We start from the raw sequence: 16,379 nt of genomic DNA on the forward strand, positions 1-16,379 counted from the left end.
TTCTACACATTTTCCCATGTGGCAGAGAGAAGATTTAGCATATTTTGCCATAGGTTGTAGATAAGTGTTTGCAGTTTTCAATATGTTGACTAAATGAGAGTGGTAATTTGACCATGATTACTACAGTTTTATGATAGCTGGCTAGAGCAATCTAGAAAAACGTTAGCTGACATGGGCTAATTGAGAGACTGTCAGTGACTGACACAACAACAGGAAAATGCTGACGCAGAACCACATTTCTATATTTCACCTTGTGTATTCTACCATTCTTAATATTCAATATTAAGTTGATAACCTGACTGTCCTAAAAAAAACTAAATTGATCAGGGGGGGGGGCGGGCCTACAAAAGGGGGGGGGGCGTCAATTGCCCGTCCTTGATATAAATTCTAGACGTTGTAGGATCCACTAGAATGTCTTGTCAGGTTCAGACTTGGCCATGAGGTGTTTCCTGTTGTTCTTCTCAGGCTTCAGCAGAATGATGTAACATTTGGGCAGGAAGAGGCAAGTCAGCAGGCCGAAACTGGAGCCCAGGATGGCGAACACCTCCGTGGCCGTGGAGTACTTCCCAGGAGAGCTGACGTAGGCAGGGACGAAGGCCACCCACACAGCACAGAAGATCAGCATGCTGAAGGTGATGAGCTTGGCCTCGTTGAAGTTGTCTGGGAGTTTTCTGCCCAGGAAGGCTAAGAGGAAACAGAGGGAGGCCAGCAGGCCGATGTAGCCCAGCACAAGGCAGAAGCCCAGGGCTGAGCCCTCATCACATAGGAGGATGACACAGGCACTCTCACGTGTCATCAGTCTGCGTGGGCTGGGAGGGGAAACAGCCAGCCACACAGCACAGATCACCACCTGGAGGAGGAAAATAATTGTTATGTTGATACGTAACAGTCCAACAAGGGTGCATGATACGAAGAGAACATCTGGGTCAGTGTTCCTACCTGGACCATAGTACAGAGTGAGATGAAGGCTCTCTGCTGTAGAGGCCCAAACCATTTCATGACATTACTGCCTGGAAGTGTAGCCCTGAAGGCCATCAACACCACTATTGTTTTCCCCAGAACACAAGAGATGCAGAGGACGAAGGTGATCCCAAACGCTGTGTGGCGCAGCATACAGGACCACTCAGAGGGCCGGCCAATGAAAGTAAGAGAACACAGAAAACACAGAGTCAAGGAGAAGAGCAGCAGGAAGCTCAGCTCAGAGTTGTTGGCCCTGACGATAGGGGTGGCGTGGTGACAGGCAAATATGAGGACGACTGTGGCAGTGCAGAAGGACCCCAGGAGGGCCACGGAGAGCAGAGCCATACCCATTGTGTCACTGTAGGACAGGAAGTCAACCTGCTTGGGGATGCAGGCTGTACACTCCTCATTGGACCAGAACTCAGGTAGGCAGCGAACACACTCTATAGCATCTGGGGAACATGAAGACAATACATATTTGTGTAGTGAGGCTGGGTTATGACAACACACTCTATAGCATCTGGGGAACATGAAGAAGACAAGACATATTTCTGTAGTGATGCTGGGTTATGACAACACACTCTCACATCCCTACAGGCTGTAGACTGGCCTCACCTGTCTGATTGCTAATCTCCCCTGCTGTACAGACCACACAGTCAAAGCAGCAGATAGGGAAGTGAGGCCTGATGGCCCTCCGAGTGCCTGGAAGACAGCTGCTACTGCATACTGACAGAGGGACCTGAGAGGGAGATCACACACTGCTTCAGTCAGAATTAAACATGAATGCACAGGAAGAGCAACAGAGATAAACATGAATAAACATGAATGCACATGAGAGGAACAGAGATAAACATGAATAAACATGAATGCACAGGAAGAGCAACAGAGATAAACATGAATAAACATGAATGCACATGAGAGGAACAGAGATAAACATGAATAAACATGAATGCACATGAGAGCAACAGAGATAAACATGAATAAACATGAATGCACACGAGAGGAACAGAGATAAACAAGAATGCACATGAGAGGAACAGAGATAAACATGAATGCACACGAGAGGAACAGAGATAAACATGAATGCACACAAGAGCAACAGAGATAAACATGAATAAACATGAATGCACATGAGAGGAACAGAGATAAACATGAATGCACATGAGAGCAACAGAGATAAACATGAATAAACATGAATGCACACGAGAGGAACAGAGATAAACAAGAATGCACATGAGAGGAACAGAGATAAACATGAATAAACATGAATGCACACGAGAGGAACAGAGATAAACAAGAATGCACATGAGAGGAACAGAGATAAACATGAATGCACATGAGAGGAACAGAGATAAACATGAATGCACACGAGAGGAACAGAGATACAATAATAAATACAGATACAAATTCAACTTAATTAATGTATTATAAGACCATGTTCTATGACCATGAAATTCAAAAGAATACATTAAAAAGGAAAACTAAACTACTAAATGCAATTTCTTACAACAACAAAAATATTTAACAGACATCATAGTTGAATGCAGTTTAATAAAATTAATGTTCTTTGTTGCATCCATCCCTTCCAGCTATTCTTTGCCTCCTCATTTTCCAAGATAGTGAATCGTATTTTTTTCCAAAGAAATTTAACTAGGTCAGCATTTCTTAAAGAATAATAAGAGAATAAAAGGTAAAAGTTCAGACATGTTTGAGAGCCTTACTGTCGTCTGGTTTCCATTCCAGATAATGTTCGTTTTCTGGATGTATAGTTTCTTCCTGCCCAGGCTGGTAGTCTCGTCAAACCTCCCCACTGTGACAAACTTCACCTGGCCCTCTGCCCCTAACTGCCAGTTCACCAGGTCATATACAGCTACTGGGTCCCCGTTCACATCAAACTTAGTCTCATCACCAAACGAGTTAGAGAACTCCACCTGCTTCAGGTAGTGCAGGAGCTGAGGAGAGAAAGACAATCGGGCATACATTCAGAATGTTTCAAATTGAACCATTTGGCTTGTTTAAAACTATTTTTAAAAGTAAATACTTTTCTTACTTAAAACTATATATGAAAGTTAAAAAAAATATTTTGTCTAAAACTTTATTTCAAAGTAACAATTTGTCTTGTTTAAAACATCAGCACATTTTTCTGACAAGTACCAGTCCAGTACCTGCCATGGCTGTATGCTGTCAGTATTTGGGCAGGCATGCAGAGGGAAAGGTCCTCTTCCTGTCTCACAGCTCCTCATAGCATGCAGTGCGTGGGCGATGGCGTACACAGCCTTGTACACATTATAGGATATCCTCAACTGAGACACGTCAGAGTAGATGTTCCTGACACTGCCCAGGTCCTCAGACCCAGAGCACAGAGGTTTACCCCCCTGACTATCTCCACCCCCATCACCCTGCAGGCTACACCTAAACACCTCCTCCCAGAAAGGGCGTAGGAACGGGTCCTCGGAGGCGTCTGGGCTGGAGGGGTGGAGACGCAGCAGGAACTCCTGTAGTCCAGGGATGTGCCCAGCTCGGCGGATGGCGAAGCCCATGGAGCCCTGGAGGATGGGGAGGAAGCGGGTTGGGGTGGAGAGAACTGAGGCTGTACTCCAGGCTTCGCTGGCCAGCCACTGCACCCCTGTCAGACCCTGCCGCAGGGCCTCGTCAAACAAAGCGCCAGCATCCTGCTCCAGGGCAAACACCAGAACCACGCCAGCCCCAGAGGACCGAATACGGGCAACGATGGAGGCCATGGCCCCCTCCGCATGGTTTTTGGGGATGATTTCATGGAGGGCCATGCAGGCACCGATCCTCTGCACCTATAAAGGTAAACTATGGTCATTTAGCAGATACTTTCAGCCATAACACATTCACATTGTGTATTTATCCACACAGGAGAAAATGATACAGTATATCCCACAAACCTTCTCAGAAAATAGTTGTGCTCCCCCACGACCATATGCATCGTCCCCGGCAACCACACCCACCCATTTCCAGCTAAAGTGCTGGACGAGCTGCACCAGAGCATCCACCTGGAATCAGACATTGATGAACCATTTGCCAACGCTCAATTGCTACTAAAGTAGAGATTCAATAGGAATTAGATCAGAGAGAGAAAGTGGAGAAGTTAGAGAGTTACATGGAATGAGAAGTCACCTGGAAGAAGTCACTGGGCATGGTCCTGAGGAAGGCTGGGAACTCTGCCTTGTTACTGAGACATGCACAGCTAGAGAAATAACTGACCTGAGAGAGAGAGAGAGAGAGAGAGAGAGAGAGAGAGAGAGAGAGAGAGAGAGAGAGAGAGAGAGAGAGAGAGAGAGAGACTCAGTGAGACAGTGTACAGACTCAGTGAGCATAGCCTTGCTATTGAGAAAGGCCGCCGTAGGCAGACATGGCTCTCAAGAGAAGACAGGCTATGTGCTCACTGCCCACAAAATGAGGTGGAAACTGAGCTGCACTTCCTAACCTCCTGCCCAATGTATGACCATATTAGAGAGACATATTTCCCTCAGATTACACAGATCCACAAAGAATTCGAAAACAAATCCAATTTTGAAAAACTCCCATATCTTTTGGGTGAAATTCCACAGTGTGCCATCACAGCAGCAAGATTTGTGACCTGTTGCCACGAGAAAAGGGCAACCAGTGAAGAACAAACACCATTGTAAATACAACCCATATTTATGCTTATTCATTTTATCTTGTGTCATTTAACTATTTGTACATTGTATATATATATAATATGACATTTGTAATGTCTTTACTGTTTTTAAACTTCTGTATGTGTAATGTTTACTGTTAATTTTTGTTGTTTTTCACTTTATATATTCACTTTGTATGTTGTCTACCTCACTTGCTTTGGCAATGTTAACACGTTTCCCATGCCAATAAAGCCCTTGAATTGAAATTGAATTGAATTGAATTGAATTGAATTGAATTGAGAGAGAGAGAGAGAGAGAGAGAGAGAGAGAGAGAGAGAGAGAGAGAGAGAGAGAGAGAGAGAGAGAGAGAGAGAGAGAGAGAGAGAGAGAGAGAGGAAGAAGTAACTCTACAGCCAATGTACTTCTGTTAGTAACACCCTAAAACTGTGAAGAGTAGTGCATACTGTTAATTGTAAGTGGTCAGTCTGCCTACCTGAGTTACTCTGAAGACTCCCAGGAAGCGAGCCACCACCAGAGACAGAGTGGAACCTCCATCCCCGATGACCACTGGAACCAGGCCATGACAGGATCCCCCCTCCACCTCTCCTTGCCCTTCTCCCCCCATCAGTTCCACAGAAGCCCTCAGGGCGTGGTAAGGAGTACTGCACGAATCATATATCTTATATCCCAGAGTGAAGTTGGGGAGCAGATGATCATCTCTGTTGATCTCTTCGATGGCAAACATCATGGTCTGCATCCAGCGGAATGTCCGGAAGTTAAATCTGCATGGGAGAAGAGAGGACAGAGGGATGAGCCTTACATTGAATCCTTTTATGGTGACGGCCATAGTCTAGAGAACTAACTCAGGCCCTCACCCGGTGCAGCGTGAGCGGGCTGGTTTGGAGGTGAAGGAGAAGTCAGGCTGCATCATCATATCATGGAGGGAGAAGAGGCCCCCTAGCATCACATTCCCGTCCCTCTGTAGCACAGGCAGGGCAGAGGGACCCACCATCGGTCTACACTGCTGAAGCTTGGACTGAGGCTGGGAGGAGATTAGACAGAAGAACTCCAAGCACAGCACTGTCACACAAAGGAACCCTGACCTCTTCATTGTCTCCTCACTGCCACCATTTGCTCAGATAAGTCAAAAATCTATATACCAGTTTATAACTTGCACATCCAACAAAGTCACACCAAGACTTTGACGGTTCCTACTGTACTATAATCCAGAAGGAGACATAGAATCAAGCCATGCAGTAAAGAGAGTTGTTAACTCACTACAACAGCCTGCATGTTGTTAACTCACTACAACAGCCTGTGTTCCCATGAAGAGAGATTCCTCCAGTTTTAGAAAACACACCCTAATAAACTGTAACACATTGCATATCCTCATAAAGTCCAAGAATTCACCTGTCCAACTGCCAAAGACATACATCCATGCTGAACCCTCAGACAGTACAGCACACAGACACACACAAATCCTCACCCACTCATTGCGGGGTTACGGCAAGAGCCCTCTTTATATGTTGCCTACCTGACTGACCCCCCCCCCCCCTCCCCTCCTCTCAGATCACCTCCTGTCAGATAGCTCTTCTCTCCCCAGGGATGCCGGTCAATGGAAAGACGAGAGCATCTGCCAGTTTCACAGTGACAATAACAAACAACTGCCATGCACATTGGACCATAATGGAGTGAGACAGGAGACAAACACCATTTACCATTCTGCCTGAGTGAACCAGCTGATCTTACAGCGATGTGAGGAGGCTCACCTCAGCTCCCTGCAGACAGGTACCTGCTATAAGTCTCAGACCTCTAATTTACACACTCCTCAAAGAAGAATGTGTCTCTCATTGGAGTTATGACAGAATAATGATATAACACTGCTGTTGTCATGGCAGAATAGGAGCAAACCGGTAAGTGTTGTGAAAAGTCTTCCATGTATAGTACAGTACGTATATGTTAATAAACAGAACCAGTCAAATGTTTGGACACACCTACTCATTCAAGGGTTTTTCTTTATTTGTACTATTTTCTACATTGTAGAATAATAGTGAATACATCAAAACTGTGAAATAACACATATGGAATCGTGTAGGAACCAAAAAAGGTGTTAAACACATTTTTCAAAGTAAAATGCCTTGATGACAGCTTTGCACACTCTTGGCATTCACTCAAACAGATTCATGAGGTAGTCACCTGGAACGCATTTCAATTAACAGGTGTGCCTGGTTAATTTGTGGAATTTCATTCCTTCTTAATGAGTTTGAGCCAATCAGTTGTGTTGTGACAAGGTATGGGTGGTATACAGAAGACAGCCCTGTTTGGTAAAAGACCAAGTACATATTATGGCAAGAACTGCTCAAATAAGCAAAGAGAAACGACAGTCCATCATTACTTTAAGACATGAAGGTCAATCAATCCGGAACATTCAAGAACTGAGAGTTTCTTCAAATGATGTCGCAAAACCCATCATGTGCTGTGATGAAACTGGCTCTCATGAGGAGCGACACAGGAAAGGAAGACCCAGAGTTACCTCTGCTGCGAGCATAAGTTCATTAGAGTTACCAGCCATGTAGCATGGAGGATGAGATGTGATGGTGTGGGTGTGCTTTGCTGGTGAGACTGTCTGTGTTTTTTTGTTTGTTTACATTTCAAGGTACACTTAACCAGCATGGCTACCACAGCATTCTGCAGCGATAAGCCAGTCCATCTGGTTGGCGCTTAGTGGGACTAAACGCATTGTCCAAATTACATCTCCAGGCTGTGTAAGGCCTATTTGACCAAGAAGGAGAGTGGTGAGTGCTGCATCAGATGACCTGGCCTTCACAATCACCTAACCTCAACCCAATTGAGATAGCTCGGGATGAGTTGGACTGCAGAGTGAAGGGAAAGCAGCCAACAAGTGCTCAGCATATGTGGGAACTCCTTCAAGACTGTTGGGAAATAATTCCAGGTGACTACCTCTTGAAGCTAGTGCTGTCATCAAGGCAAAGGTTGGCTATTTTGAAACTCTGGTTACTACATGATTCCATATGTGTTATTTCATAGTTGTGATGTCTTCACTATTCTACAATGTAGAAAATGTAGAAAATAAAGAAACCCTTGACTGAGTAGGTGTGTCCAAACGTTTGACTGGTTCTGTTTACAGGGCATTTGGAAAGTATGCAGACCTCTTGACTTTTTCCACATATTGTTACATTACAGCCTTATTCTAAAATGGATTCAATAGTTTTTCCCCCTCATCAATCTACACACATTACCCCATAATGGCAATGCAAACAAAATATATATTTTTTGCAAATGTATATTTTAAAATAAAGAAGGAAATATTACATTTACTTACGCATTCAGACCCTTTACTCAGTACTTTGTTGAAGCACCTTTGGCAACGATTACATCCTAGAGTCTTCTTGGGTTTGACGCTACAAGCGTGGCACACCTGTATTCGGGGAGTTTGTCCCATTCTTCTCTGCAGATCCTCTCAAACTCTGTCAGGTTGGATGGGGAGCATCGCTGCACAGCTATTTTCTAGTCTCTCCAGAGATGTTGGATCGGGTTCAAGTCCGGGCTCTGGCTGGGCCACTCAAGGACATTCAGAGACTTGTCCCAAAACCACTTCTGCATTGTCTTGGCTGTGTACTTAGGGTCGTTGTCCTGTTGGAAGGTGAACCTTCTCTCAAGTCTGAGGTCCTGAGGGCTCCGGAGCAGGTTTTCATCAAGGAACTCTCTGTACATTACTCCATTCATCTTTGTCTTGATCCTGGCTTGTCTCCCAGTCCCTGCTGCTGATAAACATACCCACAGCATGATGCTGCCACCAGCATGCTTCACTGTAGGGATGGTTGCATGTTTCAGGCCAAAGACTTCAATCTTGGTTTCATCAGACCAGAGAATCTTGTTTGTCATGGTCTGAGAGTCATTTAAGTGCCTTTTGGCAAACTCCAAGCGGGCTGTCATTTGCCTTTTACTGAGGCTTGCGTCTGGCCACTCTACCATAAAGGTCTGATTGGTGAAGTGCTGCATAGATGGTTGTCTTTCTGGAAGGTTCACCCATCTCCACAGAGGAACTCTGGAGCTCTGTCAGAGTGAGCATCGGGTTCTTGGTCACCTCCCTGACCAAGGTCATTCTCCCTCGATTGCTCAGTTTGGCTGGGCGAGCAGCTCTAGGAAGAGTCTTGGTGGTTCCAAACTTCTTCCAGTTAAGAATGTTGTAGGCCACTGTGTTCTCGGGGACCTTCATAGCTGCAGAATGTTTTTGGTACCATTCCCCAGATCTGTGCCTCGACGCAACGCTGTCTCTGAGCTCTACGGACAATCCCTTCAACCTCATGGCTTTGTTTTTGCTCTGACATGAACTATCAAATGTGGGTCCTTATATAGACGGGTGTGTGCCTTTTCAAATCATGTCTATTCAATCGAATTTACTACAGGTGGACTCGAATGAAGTTGTGGAAACATCTCAAGGATGATCAATGGAAACAGGATGCACCTGAGCTCAATTTCGATTCTCATAGCAAAGAGTCTGAATTCTTATGTAAATAAGGTACCTTATTTAATTGTTTTATTAGCAAAAATGTCTAAAACCCTGTTTTCGCTTTGTCATCGAGCGGTATATTGTGTAGATTGATGCAAACATTTTTTTCTTCAATCCATTTTAGAATAAGGCTGTAATTTAACAAAATGTGGAAAAAGTCAAGGGATCTGAATACTTTCCTAATGCACTGTACATGTGTAGGTGATTCATTCAGGACACAGTGTTGCTCTTTTCCTTTCATACCAGCTCTGAGTCTCTTAGTGGAGTAAAGCATACGTACATAGTATTTAGAGAGTTGGCACAACTTTTAGAATTTTAAATATTGTTCTAAATCTAGATATTCAGTTACATTGCAGTGTTTAAATATTGTTCTAAATCTAGATATTCCGTTACATTGCAGTGTTTAAATATTGTTCTAAATCTAGATATTCCGTTACATTGCAGTGTTTAAATATTGTTCTAAATCTAGATATTCAGTTACATTGCAGTGTTTAAATATTGTTCTAAATCTAGATATTTCGTTACATTGCAGTGTTTAAATATTGTTCTAAATCTAGATATTCCGTTACATTGCAGTGTTTAAATATTGTTCTAAATCTAGATATTCCGTTACATTGCAGTGTTTAAATATTGTTCTAAATCTAGATATTCCGTTACATTGCAGTGTTTAAATATTGTTCTAAATCTAGATATTCAGTTACATTGCAGTGTTTAAATATTGTTCTAAATCTAGATATTCCGTTACATTGCAGTGTTTAAATATTGTTCTAAATCTAGATATTCAGTTACATTGCAGTGTTTAAATATTGTTCTAAATCTAGATATTCCGTTACATTGCAGTGTTTAAATGTTCACTGTATCATGTTAATAGGGCGCTAACATGTCTTGCCATAGAATGTTGTAGTGTCATGTAAACGGCATTATAACACGAAAAAACCTCAATGTCCCAACTCTCTAAATACACATCTCTGCTGTAAACCTGTGGAGTAATGACTCATTAAGGCCCGCTTTGTGTAATAATGTGCTCTGGTGTTTGGGAACAGATCATTAAGACTAGTGCTGCAGGCTATGTGAGACAGAGAGGAGGGCAGAGAGAGAAATATGTAACCAGATAGAATGAGTGTTATGTCGCCTCAGGCTATAGTTTGGCTCCTCTTAACTAATACCCTCCCTTTGTGAGAAAGAGAGGGGAGGATGGAGCGAGAGGGAGGGGGAGTGATGGAGAGGTGTATAGGTGTGTTGTTGCGCTCAATGTAACAGTTTCCCCTCCTGACCTCTAATATCTCCCTGAGACTACCTCTGCTTAGTAAGTAGGGTCATAACAAGATGTCCCAGGTTGCACCTCTCTCAGAGGAGGACCTGTTCAGATGATAATGAAAACAACGTGGGAGAGCGAGAACAACACTGAAATTGTTGCTGTATCACTGAGCTTCTCCAGGGAAAAGGCAGGAGGCACAGAGCAGTGAGGTTTAATCAGGCAGTGTACAGATGCGGTCAAATAGATGTATATTGGCACTCTTGCATGATTCACTATTTCTTCTGAAATAAGTTACATTTGAAAAAATGTTTGATGCTTACACATGCTTTTGTTTGATTTACAACTGCGCAGGACCCCCCCCCCTCCCAATTTAAAAAATAAATAAAATAACTATATACATAAAATAATAGTAACTAAACTTAATTAGAGATGTTTAACTTCAAAGTAGAAAAAATGACTTGGACTAAATTATACAACATTTTAATTAATTTGGTTGGAGGTAATGATCCTTGTTTACTGTGTAATTTAACTTACATAATGGTAAATTGCAGGTTACTACAGGGTAAAAAAATCTACCAGTTTTGAAAAGAAAAAACAGAACATTATGGTCCATGGCACTCCATTGTAAAGTAAAAGGGTGCAAATGTATTTGCATCTGTGGGCTATATCTAAATACAGGACAGTAGCTAACTCAGAACTTGACTTGATCTGCTGACCTTACTGTTGATGACTTCTGTCATATCATCCATTTAACACTGAAATGGACTGGGCATATAGAACACATAAAAAACACATTGAAAATATGTCAAACTGGCCTCTTGGAGAGAGGCCCTTTATATCCTTATCAGACAGCACCAAAAGTCCTGTAAACACCAGCCTGAGAGGCGTGAAGGAAGTCAAAACAAATGTGCTGTAAACACCAGCCTGAGAGGCTTTTCGTAAATGAAAACAAATATTCTGTAAACACCAGCCTGCGAGGCTTGAAGGAAGTGAAAACAAATATTCTGTAAACACCAGCCTGGGAGGCTTGTAGGAAGTGAAAACAAATATTCTGTAAACATCGGCCCGAGAGGCTTATAAGAAGTCAAAACAAATGTTATATAAACACCAGTCCAAGAGGCTTGTACGAATTCAAAACAAATGTTCTGTAAACACCTGCCCAAGAGGCTTGTAGGAAGTGAAAACAAATATTCTGTAAACACCAGCCCGAGAGGCTTATAAGAAGTCAAAACAAATGTTATATAAACACTAGTCCAAGAGGCTTGTACGAATTCAAAACAAATGTTCTGTAAACACCTGCCCAAGAGGCTTGTAGGAAGTGAAAACAAATATTCTGTAAACACCAGCCTGAGAGGCTTTTCGGAAATGAAAATAAATATTCTGTAAACACCACCCTGATAGGCTTACCGGAAGTGAAAACAAAAGTTTTATAAACAACAGCATGAGAGGCTTGAGGAAGTGAAAATATATGTTCTGTAAACACCAGCCTGAGAGGCTTGTAGGAAGTGAAAACAAATGTTCTGTTAACACCAGCCTGGGAGCCTTGTAGGAAGTGAAAACAAATATTCTGTAAACACCAGCCTGGGAGGCTTGTAGGAAGTCAAAACAAATGTTCTGTAAACACCAGCCTGGGAGGCTTGTAGGAAGTGAAAACAAATATTCTGTAAACACCAGCCTGAGAGGCTTTTCGGAAATGAAAATAAATATTCTGTAAACACCACCCTGATAGGCTTGCAGGAAGTGAAAACAAAAGTTCTATAAACAACAGCATGAGAGGCTTGAGGAAGTGAAAATATATGTTCTGTAAACACCAGCCTGAGAGGCTGGTAGGAAGTGAAAAACAAATATTCTGTAAACACCAGCCTGATAGCCTCGTAGGAAGTGAAAACAAATATTCTGTAAACACCAGCCTGCGAGGCTTGAAGGAAGTGAAAACAACTATTCTGTAAACACCAGCCTGCGAGGCTTGAAGGAAGTGAAAACAAATATTCTGTAAACACCAGCCTGGGAGGCTTGTAGGAAGTGAAAACAAATATTCTGTAAACATCGGCCCGAGAGGCTAGTAGGAGGTGAAAACAGATGTTTTGTAAACACCAGTCTGAGAGACTAGTAGGAAGTCAAAACAAACATTCTGTAAACACCAGCCCGAGAGGCTTATAAGAAGTCAAAACAAATGTTATATAAACACCAGTCCAAGAGGCTTGTACGAATTCAAAACAAATGTTCTGTAAACACCAGCCCAAGAGGCTTGTAGGAAGTGAAAACAAATATTCTGTAAACACCAGCCTGGGAGGCTTGTAGGAAGTAAAAACAAATGTTCTGTAAACACCAGCCTGAGAGGCTTGTAAGAAGTCAAAACAAATGTTCTGTAAACAACAGCCTGGGAGGCTTGTAGGAAGTGAAAACAAATGTTGTGTAAACACCAGCCTGAGAGGCATGTAGGAAGTTAAAACAAATATTCTGTAAACACCAGCCTGAGAGACTTGTAGGAAGTCAAGGGAAATGTTCTGTAAACACCAGCCTGAGAAGCTGGTAGAAAATGTAAACATATGTTATGTAAACACCAGCCTGAGAGGCTTGTAGGAAGTGAAAACAAATATTCTGTAAACAGCAGCCCGAGAGGATTGTAGGAATTGAAAACAAATATTATGTAAACACGGTCCCGAGTGGCTGGTAGGAAGTGAAAACAGATGTTTTGTAAACACCAGTCTGAGAGACTTCTAAGAAGTCAAAACAAATATTCTGTAAACACCAGCCTAAGATGCTTGTAGGAAGTCAAGGCAAATGTTCTGTAAACACCAACCTGTGAGGCTTGTAGGAAGTGAAAACAAATATTCTGTAAACACCAGCCTGAGAGGCGTGTAGGAAGTCAAAACAAATATTCTCTAAACACCAGCCTGAGAGGCTGGTAGGAAGTGAAAACAAATATTCTGTAAACACCGGCCCGAGAGGCTGGTAGGAAGTGAAAACAGATGTTCTGTAAACACGAGCCTGAGACTCTTGCAGGAAGTGGAAACAAATGTTCTGTACACACCAGCCTGGGAGCCTTGTAGGAAGTGAAATCAAATATTCTATAAACACCAGCCTGGGACACTTGTAGGAAGTGAAAACAAATATTCTGTAAACACCGGCCCGAGTGGCTGACAGGAAGTGAAAACAGATGTTTTGTAAACACCAGTCTGAGAGGCTTGTAAGAAGTTAAGGCAAATGTTCTGTAAACACCAGCCCGTGAGGCTTGTAGGAAGTGAAAACAAATATTCTGTAAACACCAGCCTGAGAAGCGTGTAGGAAGTCAAAACAAATATTCTCCTAACACCAGCCTGAGATGCTTGTGGGAAGTGAAAAACAAATATTCTGTAAACACCAGCCTGGTAGCCTTGTAGGAAGTGAAAACAAATATTCTGTAAACATCGGCCCGAGAGGCTAGTAGGAGGTGAAAACAGATGTTTTGTAAACACCAGTCTGAGAGACTTCTAAGAAGTCAAAACAACTGTTATGTAAACACCAGCCTGCGAGGCTTGAAGGAAGTGAAAACAAATATTCTGTAAACACCAGCCTGGGAGGCTTGTAGGAAGTGAAAACAAATATTCTGTAAACATCGGCCCGAGAAGCTAGTAGGAGGTGAAAACAGATGTTTTGTAAACACCAGTCTAAGAGACTAGTAGGAAGTGAAAACAAACATTCTGTAAACACCAGCCCGAGAGGCTTATAAGAAGTCAAAACAAATGTTATGTAAACACCACTCCAAGAGGCGTGTACGAATTCAAAACAAATGTTCTGTAAACACCAGCCCAAGAGGCTTGTAGGAAGTCAAAACAAATATTCTGTAAACACCAGCCTGAGAGGCTTGCAGGAAGTGAAAACAAATATTCTGTAAACACCGGCCCGAGAGGCTGGTAGGAAGTGAAAACAGATGTTCTGTAAACACGAGCCTGAGACTCTTGCAGGAAGTGGAAACAAATGTTCTGTAAACACCAGCCTGGGAGCCTTGTAGGAAGTGAAAGCAAATATTCTATAAACACCAGCCTGGGACACTTGTAGGAAGTGAAAACAAATATTCTGTAAACACCGGCCTGGGACACTTGTAGGAAGTGAAAACAATTATTCTGTAAACACCGGCCTGGGACACTTGTAGGAAGTGAAAACAAATATTCTGTAAACACCAGCCTGGGACACTTGTAGGAAGTGAAAACAAATATTCTGTAAACACAGTCCCGAGTGGCTGACAGGAAGTGAAAACAAATGTTTTGTAAACACCAGTCAGAGAGGCTTATAAGAAGTTAAGGCAAATGTTCTGTAAACACCAGCCCGTGAGGCTTGTAGGAAGTGAAAACAAATATTCTGTAAACACCAGCCTGAGAAGCGTGTCGGAAGTCAAAACAAATATTCTCTCAACACCAGCCTGAGAGGCTTGTGGGAAGTGAAAAACAAATATTCTGTAAACACCAGCCTGGTAGCCTTGTAGGAAGTGAAAACAAACATTCTGTAAACACCAGCCCGAGAGGCTTATAATAAGAAGTCAAAACAAATGTTATATAAACACCAGTCCAAGAGGCATGTACGAATTCATTTGACTGACAAAAACAAATCCCACCATGTCGAATGAACAAATTGTCTGTCGACATTTATGAAATTTCCTGTTTCTTTCAGCCCTGTCATTACTTTTTTAAATGCGTAAGTAAAGTAATCCGCATGAAATGTTTGGGTGGAAACCTGGTTGGTGTTCACAGAATGTCATCAGTACAATATAACAGGGAATAATCGTTGTGATGATCACTCTAAACTAAATTAAACAGGGATCTTATATTTCCCTATTAAAAATGGAAAAATTGTACATTTGTTCTACTCAATTATTGCAATTGCACTGGGTCCACATAGTGCTCTAGTTGCCCTGTGACAGAGATGGGGTTCTGAGAGATATTCATATATTATATGAAAGGTGAGGCCTGGCAGAAAAGAGAGCGAGAGCGAGGGGGGGGGGTGTTCTTTCAGACTGTTGTAACACTGTACATTCACTTTGGTAAAGTATATAGTATATATACAGCTGTACACCACACGTTAGCTCTAGAGTAAAGGTAAACAAACAGCCCCCAACTTATTTTAAGGATGAGCTGTTTTTCTTTTTGACATTCAAAATCCTCCCTACCCTTTAATGAAAAGCATGTGGGTGGAGACTCCAACCATAAGATTTTCTCTCCCTGAGCTGCCACGGTTTCAGCTGAGGGCCACTAAGTGGAAAAAAACACTAACTGTAGCAGACTGGCGAAGAAAAACAATTACAGAGAGACTTCCCCGGAGAGAGACAGGGAGGGTTGTTGTGAACTTAGAGAACCGGAAAATCACCTGTGTGCCTCTGCAACACCCCAGCCTTGCCTGGAGGGTTGTTTTAACAAGCCACGTTAGGCCAGATGTCACGAAGCATGACAAAGACTCGCTGAAGCGGTTAAACGTGGCGCTTAGGGATGGGCACCGGTGAGGACACCTTGCCCCAGCCCTGCCAATTTACGGTAAACCCAGGGGGTACAGGAGGAACGGAGAGGCCGGGCGGGCAGGCGAGGGCAGGTAGGTGTTTGATACACAGGTGATGACATCGGGGCCGGGGGCGATGAAGCAGGGTTCACCAGGTGTGACGTGGAAACCATAATCAGTCTCCAGGTCTGGCAGAGTGATGGGGGAAGTGATTAGGAGATGCAACAAGCTGGCAAGAGGCATTCAGAGGGGTAACTGTTGCTCTATTCAATGATCAACACACTCATTAGCTATGGGCTGGAGCAGACCTGTTTGAATGTATACGATAAACAATGTTCTATCTGCTATAGAAATGGAGAGATAAAGTAACATTTTCTGAAGACATTGAAATATTCATATCCTTACATGTTGAACGTTAATAGAACAATAGTGTGAGGTTGACAGTCAGGTGTGTAATGATAGATCACAATGACTGTGCTAGGCTGATGTACAGATGGGCCTGTGTAACAGATAGGGTCTTTCCAGGAAC

General features: G+C 42.8%; 1 protein-coding gene across 1 annotated transcript; it reads right to left on the reverse strand.

Annotated features, from left to right (window-relative positions):
• Nucleotides 1-406: 406 nt before the first annotated feature.
• On the reverse strand, nucleotides 407-6,064 carry LOC123992504 (extracellular calcium-sensing receptor-like). The gene is made up of 10 exons (XM_046293701.1): nucleotides 5,465-6,064; nucleotides 5,083-5,371; nucleotides 4,105-4,191; nucleotides 3,873-3,980; nucleotides 3,585-3,767; nucleotides 3,126-3,506; nucleotides 2,682-2,912; nucleotides 1,576-1,699; nucleotides 940-1,412; nucleotides 407-850 (listed from the first exon to the last, which is right to left on the reverse strand). The coding sequence occupies exons 1-10, from the start codon at nucleotides 5,698-5,700 to the stop codon at nucleotides 407-409; spliced, it is 2,556 nt and encodes an 851-aa protein (XP_046149657.1). The 5' UTR covers nucleotides 5,701-6,064.
• Between the last annotated feature and the right edge of the window lie 10,315 nt (nucleotides 6,065-16,379).

This window comes from Oncorhynchus gorbuscha, linkage group LG13 (genome assembly GCF_021184085.1).
Source record: "Oncorhynchus gorbuscha isolate QuinsamMale2020 ecotype Even-year linkage group LG13, OgorEven_v1.0, whole genome shotgun sequence".
Taxonomy (NCBI): domain Eukaryota; kingdom Metazoa; phylum Chordata; class Actinopteri; order Salmoniformes; family Salmonidae; genus Oncorhynchus; species Oncorhynchus gorbuscha.

What these genes read in the sequence shown, in the direction of transcription:
- LOC123992504 (XM_046293701.1), bottom strand. Translation starts at nt 5,700, where the DNA reads ATGAAGAGGTCAGGGTTCCTTTGTGTGACAGTGCTGTGCTTGGAGTTC. An exon ending in GGAGATTAGCAATCAGACAG is followed by an intron (nt 1,413 to 1,575) that starts GTGAGGCCAGTC and finishes CATGTTCCCCAG; the next exon opens with ATGCTATAGAGTGTGTTCGC. An exon ending in CACTCTGTACTATGGTCCAG is followed by an intron (nt 851 to 939) that starts GTAGGAACACTG and finishes TTCCTCCTCCAG; the next exon opens with GTGGTGATCTGTGCTGTGTG.